The sequence below is a fragment of the Mustelus asterias genome, chromosome 27 (genome assembly GCF_964213995.1).
Source record: "Mustelus asterias chromosome 27, sMusAst1.hap1.1, whole genome shotgun sequence".
NCBI lineage: Eukaryota > Metazoa > Chordata > Chondrichthyes > Carcharhiniformes > Triakidae > Mustelus > Mustelus asterias.
This window is the reverse complement of record NC_135827.1, coordinates 41,243,833-41,259,636: the sequence shown is the minus strand read 5'-3', so window position 1 is coordinate 41,259,636 and position 15,804 is coordinate 41,243,833. Positions and strand designations below refer to the sequence as shown.

The 15,804-nt window shown below is 42.9% G+C and overlaps 1 protein-coding gene across 3 annotated transcripts in view; it reads right to left on the bottom strand.

Moving 5' to 3' along the window:
- ddx6 (DEAD (Asp-Glu-Ala-Asp) box helicase 6) overlaps positions 1-13,340 on the bottom strand; it is a 38,276-nt gene extending 24,936 nt beyond the window's left edge. The window contains exons 1-3 of one of the 3 annotated variants that reach the window (XM_078199107.1): positions 13,203-13,340; positions 6,584-6,807; positions 3,822-4,282 (exon numbers count right to left, since the gene is read on the bottom strand). In XM_078199107.1, coding sequence (XP_078055233.1) covers positions 3,822-4,030 — 209 coding nt within the window. In that variant the 5' untranslated portion in view covers positions 4,031-4,282; positions 6,584-6,807; positions 13,203-13,340. Of the gene's footprint in view, positions 1-3,821; positions 4,283-6,583; positions 6,808-12,836; positions 12,932-13,202 lie in introns of those variants that run through there. The other 2 variants (XM_078199106.1, XM_078199108.1) reach the window with 2 other exon arrangements.
- Positions 13,341-15,804: the final 2,464 nt, after the last annotated feature.

Sequence of the window (15,804 nt, the reverse complement as noted above, 5' to 3'; positions counted from 1 at the left end):
TGGTTTATATGGATTTTAGCAAGGCGTTCGATAAGGTCCCCCATGCGAGGCTTCTAGAAAAAGTGAGGGGGCATGGGATCCAAGGGGCTGCTGCCCTGTGGATCCAGAACTGGCTTGCCCAAAGGAGGCAGAGAGTGGGTATAGATGGGTCTTTTTCTAAATGGAGGTCAGTCACCAGTGGTGTGCCCCAGGGATCTGTTCTGGGACCCTTGCTGTTTGTCATTTTCATAAATGACCTGGATGAGGAAGTGGAGGGATGGGTTGGTAAGTTTGCCAACGACACGAAGGTTGGTGGGGTTGTGGATAGTCTGGAGGGATGTCAGAAGTTACAGAGGGACAGATAGGATGCAAGACTGGGCGGACAAGTGGCAGATGGACTTCAACCCAGATAAATGCGTAGTGGTCCAGTTTGGCAGGTCAAATGGGATGAAGGAGTACAATATAAAGGGAAAGACTCTTAGTACTGTAGAGGATCAGAAGGACCTTGGGGTCCGGGTCCATAGGACTCTGAAATCGGCCCCGCAGGTGGAGGAGGTGGTTAAGAAGGCATATAGTGTGCTGGCCTTTATCAATCGAGGGATCGAGTTTAGGAGTCCGGGGATAATGATGCAGCTATATAAGACCCTCGTCAGACCCCACTTGGAGTACTGTGCTCAGTTCTGGTCGCCTCATTACAGGAAGGATGTGGAAAAGATTGAAAGGGTGCAGAGGAGATTTACAAGGATGTTGCCTGGATTGAGTGGCATGCCTTATGAGGATAGGCTGAGGGAGCTCGGTCTTTTCTCCTTGGAGAGACGTAGGATGAGAGGAGACCTAATAGAGGTATATAAGATGTTGAGAGGCATAGATCGGGTGGACTCTCAAGAGGCTTTTTCCCAGGGTGGAAATGGCTGCTACGAGAGGGCACAGGTTTAAGGTGCTGGGAGGTAGGTACAGGGGAAATGTTAGGGGGAAGTTTTTCACACAGAGGGTGGTGGACGAGTGGAATCGGCTGCCATCAGTGGTGGTGGAGGCAAACTCATCCAGGAGTCTCTTAAAAGACCCTATTGAGTACATGGGACTTAATAGGATGGGGGGGTTATAGGTAGGCCTAAAAGGTAGGGATATGTTCGGCACAACTTGTGGGGCCGAAGGGCCTGTTTTGTGCTGTAGTTTTTCTATGTTTCTAATCCTGAGTCAGAGATTTACAGCATGGAAACAGGCCCTTCGGCCCAACCTGTCCATGCCGCCCAGTTTATACCATTAAGCTAGTCCCAATTGCCCACATTTGGCCCATATCCCACTATACCCATCTTACCCATGTAATTGTTAATGCTTTTCAAAAGACAAAATTGTACACACCTCGACTACTGCCTCTGGCAGCTCATTTTGGACACTCACCACCCTCCGTGGTTGTCCCTCTGGACCCTTTCGTATCTCTCCCCTTAAACCTACGCCCTCTAGTTTTAGACTCCCCTACTTTTGGGAAAAGATGTTGACCACCTTATCTATGCCCCTCTTTATAGTATGGTAGCCTCATTATTTTATAGACCGCTATAAAGATCACCCCAAGCCTCCTATGCTCCAGGGAAAAAAATCCCAGTCTATCCAGCCTTTCAATCATCAAGTCCCAGTAGCATCCTAGTTAATCTTTTCTGCACTCTTTCTAGTTTAAGAATATCCTTTCTATAATAGTGACCAGAACTGTACACAGTATTCCAAGTGTGGCCTTAGCAATGTCTTGTACAACTTCAACAAGACGTCCCAACTCCTGTACTCAATGTTCTGACCAATGAAACCAAGCATGCTGAATGCCTTCTTCACCACTCTGTCCACCTGCGACTCCACTTTCAAGGAGCGATGAACCTGTACTCCTAGATCTGTTCTACATCTCACCCCAACACCCTACCATTAACTGAGTAGGTCCTGCCCTGATTCGATCTATCAAAATGCATCACCTCACATTTATTTAAATTAAACTCCATCTGCCATTCATCGGCCCACTGGCTGAATTGATCAAGATCCCATTGCAATTCTAGATAACCTTCTTCACTGTCCATTATGCCACCAATCTTGGTATCATCTGCAAACTTACTAACCGTGCCCCATAAATTCTCATCCAAATCCCTGAGGCACACTGCTGGTCACAGGCCTCCAGTTTGAAAAACCTCTACAACCACCCTCTTTCGCCAAGCCAATTTTGTATCCAATTGGCTACCTCACCCTGGATCCTGTGATATTGAACCTTGTGCAACCACCTGCCATGTAGACAACATCAACTGCACTGCATCTACCTTCTTGGCTACCCCTTCAAAACACTTAAATTCATGAGACATGATTTTCCACTAACAAAGCCATCCTGACTGTTCCTAATCAGTCCTTGCCTCTCTAAATGCCTGTAGATCCTGTCTCAGAATGCTTAACAACTTACCCACTACAGACATCAGACTCACCGGTCTGTAGTTTCCAGGCTTTTCCCTGCAGCCCTTCTTAAACAAAGGCACAACATTTGCTACCCTCCAATCTTCAGGCACCTCACCTGTTGATTCAAGTATCTCTGCTAGGGGACCTGCAATTTCCTCCCTAGCCTCCCACAACATCCTGGAATACACTTCAGGTCCTGAGAATTTATCTACCTTGATGCGCTTTAAGACTTCCAGCACCTCCTCCTCTGTAATATGTACACTCCTCAACACATGTATTTTAAAACATTCTTTTTTGTATGTATTTTTAAAATAAAGTTCATTCACTCCTCAAAAATACTAGATGGAAAGAACCAAGATCAATTGACATCTTTATAAATATACACTTTTGTTTTAAAAAGGTGAAACATGTAAATGAACTGACTGATCACTAAAACATGTAATGGGCTGACTCAGTATTAATTTATCTCAAGACACAATGACATAGTGGCTAACACTGCTGCTTCACAGTGCAGGGATCTGGGTTCAATTCCCAGCTTTGGTCGCTGTCTGTGCAGAATTTGAACCTTCCCTTGTGTCTGCGTGGGTTTCCTCCGGGTACTCCAGTTCCCTCCCACAGTCCGAAAGACGTGTTGGTTAGGTGCATTGACCATGCTAACATTCTCCCTCAGTGTACCTGAACAAGCGCCAGAGTGTGGCGACTAGACGATTTTCACAGTAACTTCATTGCATTGTTAATGTAAGCCTACTTGTGACAATAATAAAATTTAAAAATTTCAGCAGTTTTAGCAAGCCAAAATGTTAGTTAGCATTGTTTAGACTTCTTTATAAATGACATCTGCAATGAAGACCCAGATAAAATTTCCAATTAAATAGTGCAGCCTGTCACATAAAACAGCAGAATTGAGATGTCAGCGGGAGCTCAAGAGTCAGAAGATTGTGGATTTAAATGCCACTCAAGCGCTGCAAAGTCTTTCAGCTGAAACTTTAAACTGAGGTCTTGTCTACCATCTCAGGTGGTTGTAAAAGATCCCAGGGCATTATTTCAACAAAGAGCAGGGAAGTTCTCCTTGGTGTCCGAGCCATTATTTATGCCTCAACCTATAACACCAAAATACATCACATCATTGTTTCACTAATATTTGAGGGACCTTGCTGTGGACAAATTACCTGGTGTTGTTAAACTTCTTACTACGACAAATTAGATGCCAGGCGTCCCTAGATTACAGTAGTTAGTACTTCATTGGGACATTCCAAGATCATAACTGGCACAATAGGCATATTTGGTGCTATAGCAGACATCCCAAAATTCAGTAAATCAGGAGCCTAGTTCCAGATGAAACTTAAGTTTAAAACAAAAAAGCAGAATTGGCAAGCTTATTTCGCAAATCGGAACACAATAAGTTAAAAGATACTTACTTAATAGTACTGCTGGTTGTATGTGCTTGCTGCTGAGTGCCATTAAGTGTGCTGGCATTCTTTAGCTGCTGTAGCTGTTGGTTGGTCTGAGAGACTTGTGGTGACGGCACCCCTCCCGGGCCTGCACTGGGTTTCAGTGGGCCTCTCAACTGCCCATTCTGAGTAGACAAACCCATAATAACGGGATTTTCCGTCCTGGCTGTGGTCATTGTATTTATATATGTATATATGCAGTTTCAGTTTACAGCCCAAGGTTCATAAAGAAACTGTAATAGTTTAAACCTCTTCAAATGAAGAGATGATAAAGTCTGCTCAATATATACGAGTCCTCTGTTGCAATCAAGGCAAGCACTCGTACGAGTCTTTTAAAAAGTCAAGCAGTCACTTGCACTGATGCTTATTAGACAATACTTTTCACATAAATCCTTTTCCATAAAGGTCTTGTGCGTATTCACTTCCACCTGTAATACAATAAAAAGCATTTTTAAAAATAGGTTTAAATGCTGGTTCTGAAACCTACATCACTGGATTAGTATTTTCCCCCATTCGCTTTGGCAACCAAGGTTCAGACTAGTGACTGCTGTCTAAATAAAAAAAGCTTACTTTTAAACTAGGAGGGTCGTTAGTAAAGTTGCACGGTTCAACATTTCCAATATACTTGTTTACAGGGGGGCAGTGGCACACTGGCATTTTTATCTTGACAATAATTTAGAGCCTCAGGGGACCCAGGTTTGAATCTCACCACGGCAGATGGCGAAATCCGGATTCCAGAAAACTTGCGTCATCATTAGACTTTTAATTCCCATGAAACCATTGCCAATTGGTGTACAAATCCATCTGGTTCACTAATGTCCTTTAGTGAGGGAAATCTGCCTCCTTACCTGGTCTGGCCTACATGCAACTCCAGATCCACAGCAACGTAGTTGACTCTTACGCTGCCCTAGAAATGACCACTCAGTACAAGGACAATAAATAAAAACAGTAAGGTTTTAAAGTCAGAACGGCCACATTGGGGAATGAGTGTTACATATTTTGGGCAACTCCACAATTTCAGATAACAAGTGCAAATTCTGCACTGCTGGTCACTTCACACAAAACACAATGCAAACACCATTAAATAGTTTTGGATTTCATGCACAGAACAGTTCCACATTTAATTAGCAGGGCTATTTTTCCTCTGACTATTCATTAAAAATCAAAAACATGACATATCTCACATTCCTCTCCCTTTGCTGCCATAATCCCCATTAACACCAAACATTCTCACCATCCCCATCTTCCTAGATCTGTCCTCATCTCGACTCTCAGACTTGAATAGATCTAGCAGACAACCAATTTGGCCATTCACCACCAAAATCTGGCTAGACCACAAAGCCCCATAAACTGCCCCAAAACAGTTCATTACGCAGAATCATTCTGGACTGCAAAGGTAACCTCCCAACATCTTAAACAACTCGCCCCGACTCCCTCACCTCCAAATGAGAACTCCTAGGCTTCTTTGTCACCAAGATCAAGGCAATTGATTACCTGCCTCTGCCATTCCACATCCTTCTCCAGTCCAACCAACCACCCCCCCCAGCCCTAGCACTGTTCGCTAATTGACTCACCTGGTGAGGGAGCAGTGCTCCAAAAACTCGTGATACCAAATATAACTGTTGGACTTTAACGTGTTGAGACATAGAACATAGAACAGTACAGCACAGAACAGGCCCTTCGGCCCACGATGTTGTCTAATTTCTCAATCACCCTTCAGGTCCACTCTTCAGCTCATCTTGCCCATGAGATGCATGCATCTCCTGCTCCCTTGACCCTATACCCACTAAAATACTGACCACCCAATTTCTCCCTCAGGTACTATTATATTCTCCTGCAAATCTGCTGTCATCACCCAAAAGATTGACCCTTCAAGCATCTAGTTTAATCCAGTTGTAACTAGATAATCCTATTCTCCTCCTGTCTGGATATCTCTAGTGCACCTAAAGGATCGATCCTTGGACACCCAACTCTCATCATCCATCCCTCAACAGCAACTGAAAGGAATGTCAGGTTTCCCCACATGCAAACTGCTATCACTGTACCTCATCACCACCTCTCAACTCCTCCATTACTTCAAAATTATCAGACTGCTTAGCAGACATCTAAAACAGGATGAGCAAAATTTCTAACTAAAAATATTAAGTCAAAGTTATCGCCTTTGGGCCTTGCTAAAAAAAAATCCATCCCTCTATCTCACGGTTGAGACAGACTTTTCTCCAAGACCACTAATTTCCACCTTCATAAGATTACCCAACACCACCTCTTCCTCAGTTGCATCTGCTGCTGCAACTCTCACCCATGCCTTTGTTATCTTGAAACTTAGTACTTCAACACACCCGTCTAGCCTCACACATTCTACCCTTGGTAAACGGGAGATCATCCAAGTTGCTGCTGCCTGTGCCCTAACTTCCACCAAATCCCACCTCATGTTTCACCTTGGCTTCCTGATTTACATCAAATCCCAATTAAACAACACACTGATTTGAAACATTTTAAAGTACTTATTGTTTTAAATCCCTCCATGGCCTCCGCATCTCTGACCTCCTCCAGTCCTACATTCTCAAAATATCTGTCCTTCTCAAGTTCTGGCCTCAAGCAACTAATTTTAAATCACTCCACCACTGATGACTGTACCCTCAGCTGTCATGGCCCCAAGAACTGGAATTCACACCCACCCCCATCCCACTCTGAGCTACTATACCTCTTTTCTCTTTCTTAAAACCTACCTCTGATCATATACCCGAATATCTTCTTATGTGGTTTGGTGTCAAATCTTGTCTGATAATGCTCCTATGAAACACTTTGGGACATTGTATTACATTAGATATTATATAAACACAAATCATCATGTGCCTTCAGCAGTCAGGACAAAAGAACCAATAAATAAGTCATCTGTTGACCACATCTTATTTTCCATGGGTTTCCTGGATTCAACTTCAGGGAAGCCTACCTTTGGGAACAAGAGACCAGAAAAAATACATTGTCATTCTTAAAAACGATTACATTGCAAAGTAATGACAAGATACCAAATATGGATTTTTTGGCAAAGTGGTTAATATTTGCCTCTAAAATCATTACTGATTTCTCACTGTGAGACACCTCCCTCCCAAACCTCTAGAAGGGCGAATATGTAAACCAGAAATTAACATTTACCAAAAATACATCAAAGAGAATGCAACCAAGTTATTGTGCTTTCTCACAATCAAGTGAAAGCAGTACTACATTGCAACTCCACTAGGGCAAGAAATTTATTTCAGCTCCACATACAGAATTTTTCCGTGTCAAATCACAATCAGTTGTTGGAATCTCCCATGATTTCAAAGCCAAACGAGACCCCATTACTGACAAAACTGGTCCAAACTGTTGAGAAAGGAATCTGTCATTTCATTTAGAATATAACCTTAAGGGATTTTCTGAACTCAGAAGGGAGGCTGTATAAGACATCACTCAATAATTCTGACTAGCTTGGTTTTAGAATTGACCTTGGTGACTGCATTTCAAAAGTACTTCGAAAGATCTAGTAGTCACGAAAGGTGTTATATGAATACAAGATTTTCCTTCATCTAAATATTAAAATAGAGTCAATATATTTTAGTTTTTTAAGGAAAGTCGACATAAAAATAAACTTAAAGTTAAGGCAAATTTAACATTTCTACTGTAGTTAAAATGGCAGAAAGAAAAAAAGCACCTATAGGAAAGTATAAAATCAGGCTGGTCACAGGTTTTAAGCCTTGATAATAATTTGGAAGTACAAGACTGATTTGTTTAGTGTTGTAATTCTAATTTCACAGTCCTTTCTCAGCACTATTCAACTCAGCTGTGGAACAGACGTCAAAATAATAAATTTCTGGGAAGCAGATCCATCATCAGATAGGGGAGCAGAATTAGGCCATTTGGCCCATCGAGTCTGCTCTGCCATTCTATCATGGTTGATATGATTCTCATCCCCATTCTCCTGCCTTCTCCCTGTAACCCTTGATCCCCTTGTTGGTCAAGAACCTCTGTCTTAAAGACACTCAATGACCTGGCCTCCACAGCCCCCTGTGGCAGAGTTCCAGATTCACCACCCTCTAGCTGAAGAAATTCCTCCTCACCTTAGTTTTAAAGGAGTGTCCCTTCACTCTGAGGTTGTGCCCTCGAGGTCTAGTCTCTCCCATTAGTGGAATCATCCTCTCCATGGCCACTCTATCTAGGCCTCTCAGTATTCTGTAAGTTTCAATCAATCAATCAGATCCCCCTCATCCTTCTAAACTCCGAGTATAGACCCAGACTCCTCAAATGACAAACCTTTCATTCTTGTGAACCTCCTGTGGACAAGGCCCCCCCGCTTCAATATTCCAAACAGGGTCTAACCAAAGCCTCATACAGCCTCAACAGTACATCCCTGCTCTTATATTCTAGCCCTCTAGAAATTAATGCCAACATTGGATTTGCCTTCCCAACTGAACCTGCATGTTAACTTAGAGTCCTGAACCAGGACTCCAAAGTCCCTTTGTGCTTCAAATTTCCGAAGCTTTTCCCCCATTTAGAAAATAGTCTACGCCGCTACTCTTGCTACCAAAGTGCGTAACCTCACACTTTCCCACACCGTATTCCATCTGCCACTTCTTTGCCCACTCTCCTAGCCTGTCCAAGTCATTCTGCAGCCTCACCACTTCCTCAACCCTACCTGTCACTCTACATATCTTTGTATTGTCTGGAAATTAACCACCATGCCCTCAGTTCCATCTTCCAGATCATTAATGTATATAGTGAAAAGTCCAACACTGACCCCTGTGGAACACCACTAATCACCAGTTGCCATCCTGAAAAGGACCCCTTTATCCTCACTCTCGACCTTCTGTTTGTCAGCCAATCTTCTATGCATGCCAGTACCTTGCCTCTAACACCATTGGCTCTTAGCTTATTTAGTAAGACACCTTGTCAAAGGCTTTCTGGAAATCCAAATAAATCATGTCCACTAGCTCTCCTTTGTCCAACTTCTTCGTTACATCCTCAAACAATTCTAACATGACCTCCCTTTGACAAAGATGGATTCAAACCACCAACTGACAAGTAAATGGTCAATAAATTAAAAAAATGCATCTTCAATAGAATGAACTCCTGTCTAAAAAAAAATCATATTTACCCAAGTATAATTTGACAAAGGAAAATATGGAACTATAGATCAATATATAGATTATATAGATCAATATATTCTGAACATCTCTTAAATCTTCCCTGCTCTATCACAGCTTCTCCAATCGCACTACATAGCTGAAGTCCCTCCTCTTTGGCACCATTCTAAAACTCTTCTGCAGTCGCTCTAAGGCATCGACTATGTATTGCTCCATCAATGATCAGACTGCTGATATCTGTATCTCACTAAAACATCTCAAATATGATCCTGTGACTTTTAAGTCGCATGTGTCTGGTCAACAAAGGTTGATTGGTTGCATCTCAATTTATTTTCACAGTACCCATTGTGACTGAACTGACTTATGTAACACTGTGCTCAACGCACTTTTTAAAATCATAAAACCAGCCCACTAGCCCTTCTAATACAAAAGGAAAAACTGCCTAGAGGGCCAACTCTTGCACACAGTTCAGAGCTTTGCTCAGTGTGTAAATTTGCAATGCTTTGGGTATACAGGCTGAATTGGCAACAGCATTTATCACTTTAAATCTCCAGTTTATAACGTACTCAAGAATGTAAATATTAAGCATTTTGTTTTCAAACTGCACACAGCATCAAGCCAAAGCAAAATGTGTATATCCCTGAAGAGTGTTCACACCATTGTATGCAGATTGGGGCCTGTTCCTGCAATGTGGCTAATTGTACATCACTACTACCAAGTGATTTTTCTTTCACATTACAAGGCCAAAAACGTAGTATAACTGTACTGTTAGCCTTAACAAGCTATGCAATCATTATGAAAGACTCAAGATCAAAATAGATCAAGATGAACCAAGCTGTGAGAATTAAGAAAAGGATCTTTCACCTCTCCATTTTAAGTGCACCTCGTCTTTTATAAGTCAGTCAACTGAAAGAGCATATTTAAGGACCAGGTTTCAAACCCAAGCAGACGTGATGCCTAGGCAAACACGATGGGCCAAATGACCTCTTTCTGCACTGTAATAATTGTTTCTCTGTCTGTTCTCTAATATGCTTCAGAGACTTGGACGAACCTACAGCAAGTACTTCAAAGCACTGGAGAAGTACCACTAGTGGATCCTTAGCAGGATCCTCCTAATCCAGTAAAAAGTCAGTCCAACAGCACTATCCTCTCAAGCTAGCATGCCCAGCATTAAGGCCCATTCAAAACAAACTCCACTGGGCAGGACATGGCACTTGTATACCTGACACCAAACACTCAAAGCAACTACACAACTTAGAACTTAGTCACAGCATGAGACCTCCAGGAGGACAGTGGAAACACTTTAAAGGATGTCATCCAAGCAGCCCTGAATAGGTCAAACATTCCTATCAACTCATGGGAGATTATGGCTTGTGACTGACCAAAAGCGAGAAGGTTCATTCAGGAAGGTGGTGGACACAGCGAGAGACTGTCAGGAACATACAGGACCAAAGCTGAGGCGTCAGAGTGAGTGCACAAAACTCCAAACAACTCATCTAGCTAACTCTGCAAGAATCACATGCAGCAGAGATGGCAGATCACACACTGGACCCAGCCATCTCAAAATCCATCACGGAATGGAAGCATCCTGACTTGGAACTATATCGTCATTCCTTCATTGTCAGAGTTAAAATACTGGAACTCCTTTCTTATCAGCACTATAGGTGTATTAATACCACATGAACTGCTACAATAATGCAGCTCATCATTACCTTCTCAAGGGCAAATTAGGGGTTGGCAATAAATGCTGGCCAAGCCAATGACACCTAGATCCTGCAAACGAATAAAAGCAATCATTGAACCCAAGCGACTAAGAGGCTGCATAGAGATGCTGGGGCATTGGCAGCCTTGGTACCTTACTCATGTGTGTACAGACAATGCATGGGTATACACATCAAGAAAGGATGAAGAGGCTGGGTCTGTTTTCTCAAAGCAAAGGCAGAGGTAATTAAAATCTAAATGCTCCCACTTGCGGGGAAGAGCACAACTAGATAGTACCCAAGAAATCATTAGCGAATTCAGAAGAATCCTCTACCCCAAAGAGTGATGTGAACGCAAAACTCACTACGACAGGGAGTGGTTGAAGCAAATATCATAGATATATTTAAAGGAGAAGCTATACAAGCTTTTGGAGGAGAAGGAAATAGAGGATAACAATAAATTTGTAGAAGGCATGATGGGAGGAGACTTGAACAGAGCATAAACACCAGCACAGACTAGTTGGACTGAACAGACCATTTTGACAGCTTCCTGGTACGCAAATTGCCAGCCCACTTAATATTACTGGTCCAAGTCACATTATTGGGTATACCACTTGTGTTGGACAGGTTATTAAAACCTGTATATTAGCCTGCTCCAATTGAAAAGTAGCTAATAACTGCCAATTAAGGACAAAGCTAAGCAACCTACCCTAAACAGAGCTAATATAGAACAGAAAATACACATTTCTGCCTCCAAAATCCTATAGTTTGGATTCAGCAATAATTGACTATTCAAATTAAGCAACCTTAAAATTAATAGCCTATACGACATCTCAACTACATATCAACCTGCCAAAATACATTTACAATGTAAAAGGGATTGCAGTAAAAGATTACTTCAGATCTGCCTCTTGAACTGCCCCCCTTTATAAATTAATACCTTATGAAAAACAGAGGGGGATAAATCAAAAAGACTCAAGTTCAATTTTGTGACTAGCTCTGGATTTCACGCTCAAATCTCTCCACCTCACTTTGTTTATTTAAGATACCTCTTTTTGCCGAATCACCTGTCCCAACATGGCTCAGGGTCACATTTTGTTTTATCAAGCTTCTGAGAAGCATGTTGGGTTTGGGGGGGTATGTTTTATGTTAAAGTTTTGACATTTAAATTGAAAATTCCTCAATCTACACAGTCTACATTAAACTATACAAATATCGATTACATCAATCAAAACTGTGCATTAAGACAAACTCCAATAACATGCAGTAAACCACTTTAAATATAATTTAACTTCCTTTAAACAAAAATTGTACAAGCATAAACACTTCAACTGCAAGGATTTTCTTCCAACAGCCACTGAGGCGGAATTGCAAATGCAATTTAATCACTTTTACTTTTAAAAAAAAAAGCTGGAATTGAAGTATCAGTATTCACAAACTATTTTACCAAAATTTCTCATCCCTTCTCCGAAATAATTGGGGGGTGGGGGGCATTTTAAATAAAATCCCTAAAGGCCCAACACCATCTGTCACATTGCAGTGACATAAGCAGAACTAGATCAGAAAATGTAGCTGGAGAGTAAACAAAAGCTCCATTCGCCTGATTTAAAATAAAACACATTGAGAGACTTTTATCAACTAGCAGACTGAGTGGGAACGGGGGGGGGAGAATGGGTCAATATTTACACCAATTCGCACATTAAAAACTCTGGCCTCCTCCTACCGCCTGTCACCCCGCAAAAAAAATTTTTTTTAAAAACAACAAACATTTCCCCACAAAATATTCACACACATAGGAAAATAATTCGCCACTCACTCATCAGAAATTAAAACGCAATTTTAAAAAGATATTGGAAATAAGCTAAACATAAATTCGCGGAAAAAAAACTCCGGAAAAAAAGAGAAACGATTTAACTCAAAAGGCGGATTTTAAAGAGACGGGTAAACCCGTTTTAAACGAAATATAAAAGAGGCCAAAGACAAGAGACTTTCGGGCCTTGCAGCAAAGCAACGGCCAACGGAAGGAGAGGAAAGAAAATCATCAACTTCCTACGCAGCTTCATAAATAAGAACCGCTGAGCGACCATTTCCAAAAATAAAAAGACATCCTTGCCCCTGACGCGCTGACAAAAGAGTTAAGGAAAAAATATCGGTAAACAAACCCGCGATGGTGGCGATTTCTCCCCGATTCGCCTTATGTTTATTCGCTTTTTTTGTCTGCCCGATTCCAATATGGCGTCTCCCCCCCCCTCGGCCCAACGTCATCGGCCGAGCCCCAATAAACCCGTCGATTTTTAAAGCTCTCCGCCCGTTAAAACATCTGCCTTACCTCATCAAAGTCGATAAATCGGCGATAAACTGTCGAAATATGCCGTCAGTTTAAGAATTTAATTTAGTTTTATAGGTTAAGAAAAAAAAATTGTCTTGTCACGTGACCTAGCCCCCTCCCTCTCTCCGTCAACAGGACTTGTGCCTTGAGTTTATTCTTCAAAGTTTTTCTTTTGTTATTGTTGCTTTGATTTATATACCTTTTTTTCCTGTCTCTCCACTTGTTGGGTTTGTTACGCTTTATCTTATTTTATTTCCTCTGTATTGCAGTTTGTTGATGTTCCTGGTGTTCCACATTCGCGCCCTCTCCTGGTAACTCCACTTTTCCTCGAGATGTGGCAAGAGTTTGGAAATAGAAGTGATCCACGTTGGGTGATCTCGATTATATCTTCACTCGGATTCTCCATTCCATTCCAGATGCTCAAAGTAGAGAATTGGTGGCTGATAGAATGGTCTGCAACAGGGAGTGTTCAATGCATCTTTCAGAAGTGAATATTTTGAAATACAGTTTAAAAAGGAGAGTGCAGGTCAAATTTTGGGATGAATGGCTTTCTTTTGTGCACTTAGCACCCATTCACCCACCACCCCATGTCTCCCTGACCTGCATTGGCCCCCACTTAAGGGGCATCTCAATTGTATTTATTCATAGGATGTGAGCACCACTAATTAGCCACAGTGCAAAGGACCATAGGCAAGTTTAGGGAGAGACAAATGATTATATAGTTGAAAAGGAAATTACTGCAGATGCTGGAATCTGATTATGTAGTTTGATGGACACCATTCTACTTCAAGCACGAGCAATCAGGGATATCTTTTTGTTCAACCAAATAAACGAAATCAAACTAATTTAGAGACAACTCAAAAAGGGCAGCTCCCTAAAAGGAGGGGAACCGCCTGAAACAAAAGACAATGCGGAAAGGAAACGTAAAGCATCAAATTAAAATGTGATTAAATGGGTCAATAATACACAGTAAGAAGTCTCACAACACCAGGTTAAAGTCCAACAGGTTTATTTGGTAGCACAAGCCACTATCTCTGGAATTCTCTGCCCACTGAAGTGGTGGAGGCTACCTCGTTGAATATGTTTAAATCACGGATAGATGGATTCCTGATCGGTAAGGGAATTAGGGGTCATAGGGATCAGGCGGGTAAGTGGAACTGATCCACTTCAGATCAGCCATGATCTTATTGAATGGCGGGGCAGGCTCGAGGGGCTAGATGGCCTACTCCTGCTCCTATTTCTTATGTTCTTTTGTTCTTACTAGCTTTCGGAGTGCTGCCCCTTCACCAGGTGAGTGGGAGTTCTCTTCACAAACAGGGCATATTAAGACACAAACTCAATCTACAAAATAATGGCCGGAATGCGAGTCTTCACAGGTAATCAAGTCTTAAAGGTACAGACAATGTGAGTGGAGAGAGGGTTAAGCACAGGTTAAAGAGATGTGTATTATCTCCAGCCAGGATAGTTAGTGAGATTTTGCAAGCCCAGGCAAGTCGTGGGGGTTACAGATAGTGTGACATGAACCCAAGATCCCGGTTGAGGCCGTCCTCGTGTGCAGAACTTGGCGATCAGTCTCTGCTCAGCGACTCTGTGTTGTGTGTCATGAAGGCCGCCTTGGAGAATGCTTACCCGAATATCAGAGGCCGAATGCCCGTGACCGCTGAAGTGTTCCCCAACAGGAAGAGAATTCTCTTGCCTGGTGATTGTCGAGCGGTGTTCATTCATCCGTTGTCGTAGTGTCTGCATGGCCTCCCCAATGTATCATGCCTCGGGACATCCTTTCCTGTAGCGTATCAGGTAGACAGCGTTGGCCGAGTCGCAAGTGTATGTACGATGTACCTGGTGGATGGTGTAACCTGCTCCTGGGCCTGGCGAGACGCGCCATCAATAGGTCCAGGCAGCGGGAGATCGACGGGGCCGTCCATCCCGATTGTCTGCCCCTCTACCACGGCTACATTCGCGGCCAGGTGTCTCTGGAGAGGGAGCATGCGGTGTCCACGGGCGCGGTTGACGCCTTCCGCGACCGCTGGGCGCCGCAGGGGCTGGGGTGTATTATCGACCCCGATAATCACCTTTTGGTTTGACGTTTTAAGTTTCCTTTCGACTTTGATTTTGGTTCGGGCTGTTCCCCCCTTCCTTTTGGGGAGCTCCCCCTTTTACTTTGTCCCTAAGTTAGTTTGAGTTAGTTTATTATGTTGGTACCTTAAAAGAGCTACCTGGTGAATGGTGTTCTCACGTGAGATGATGGCATCCGTGTCGATGATCCGGCATGTCTTGCAGAGGTTGCTGTGGCAGGGTTGTGTGGTGTCGTAGTCACTGTTCTCCTGAAGGCTGGGTAGTTTGCTGCGGACAATGGTCTGTTTGAGGTTGTGCAGTTGTTTGAAGGCAAGAAGTGGGGATGGCCTTGGCGAGATGTTCATCTTCATCAATGACATGTTGAAGGCTCTGGAGAAGATGTTGTAGCTTCTCCGCTCCGGGGAAGTACTGGACGACGAAGGGTATTCTGTCTGCCGTGTCCCGTGTTTGTCTTCTGAGGAGGTCGGTGCGGTTTTTCGCTGTGGCGTGTCGGAACTGTCAATCGATGAGTCGAGCACCATATCCTGTTCTTATGAGGACATCTTTCAGCATCTGGAGGTGTCTGTTGCGATCCTCCTCATCCGAGCAGATCCTGTGTATATGGAGGGCTAGTCCGTAGGGGATGGCTTCTTTAACGTGATTAGGGTGGAAGCTGGAGAAGTGGAGCATCGTGAGGTTATCCGTGGGCTTGCGGTACAGTGAAGTGCTGAGGTGACCGTCCTTGA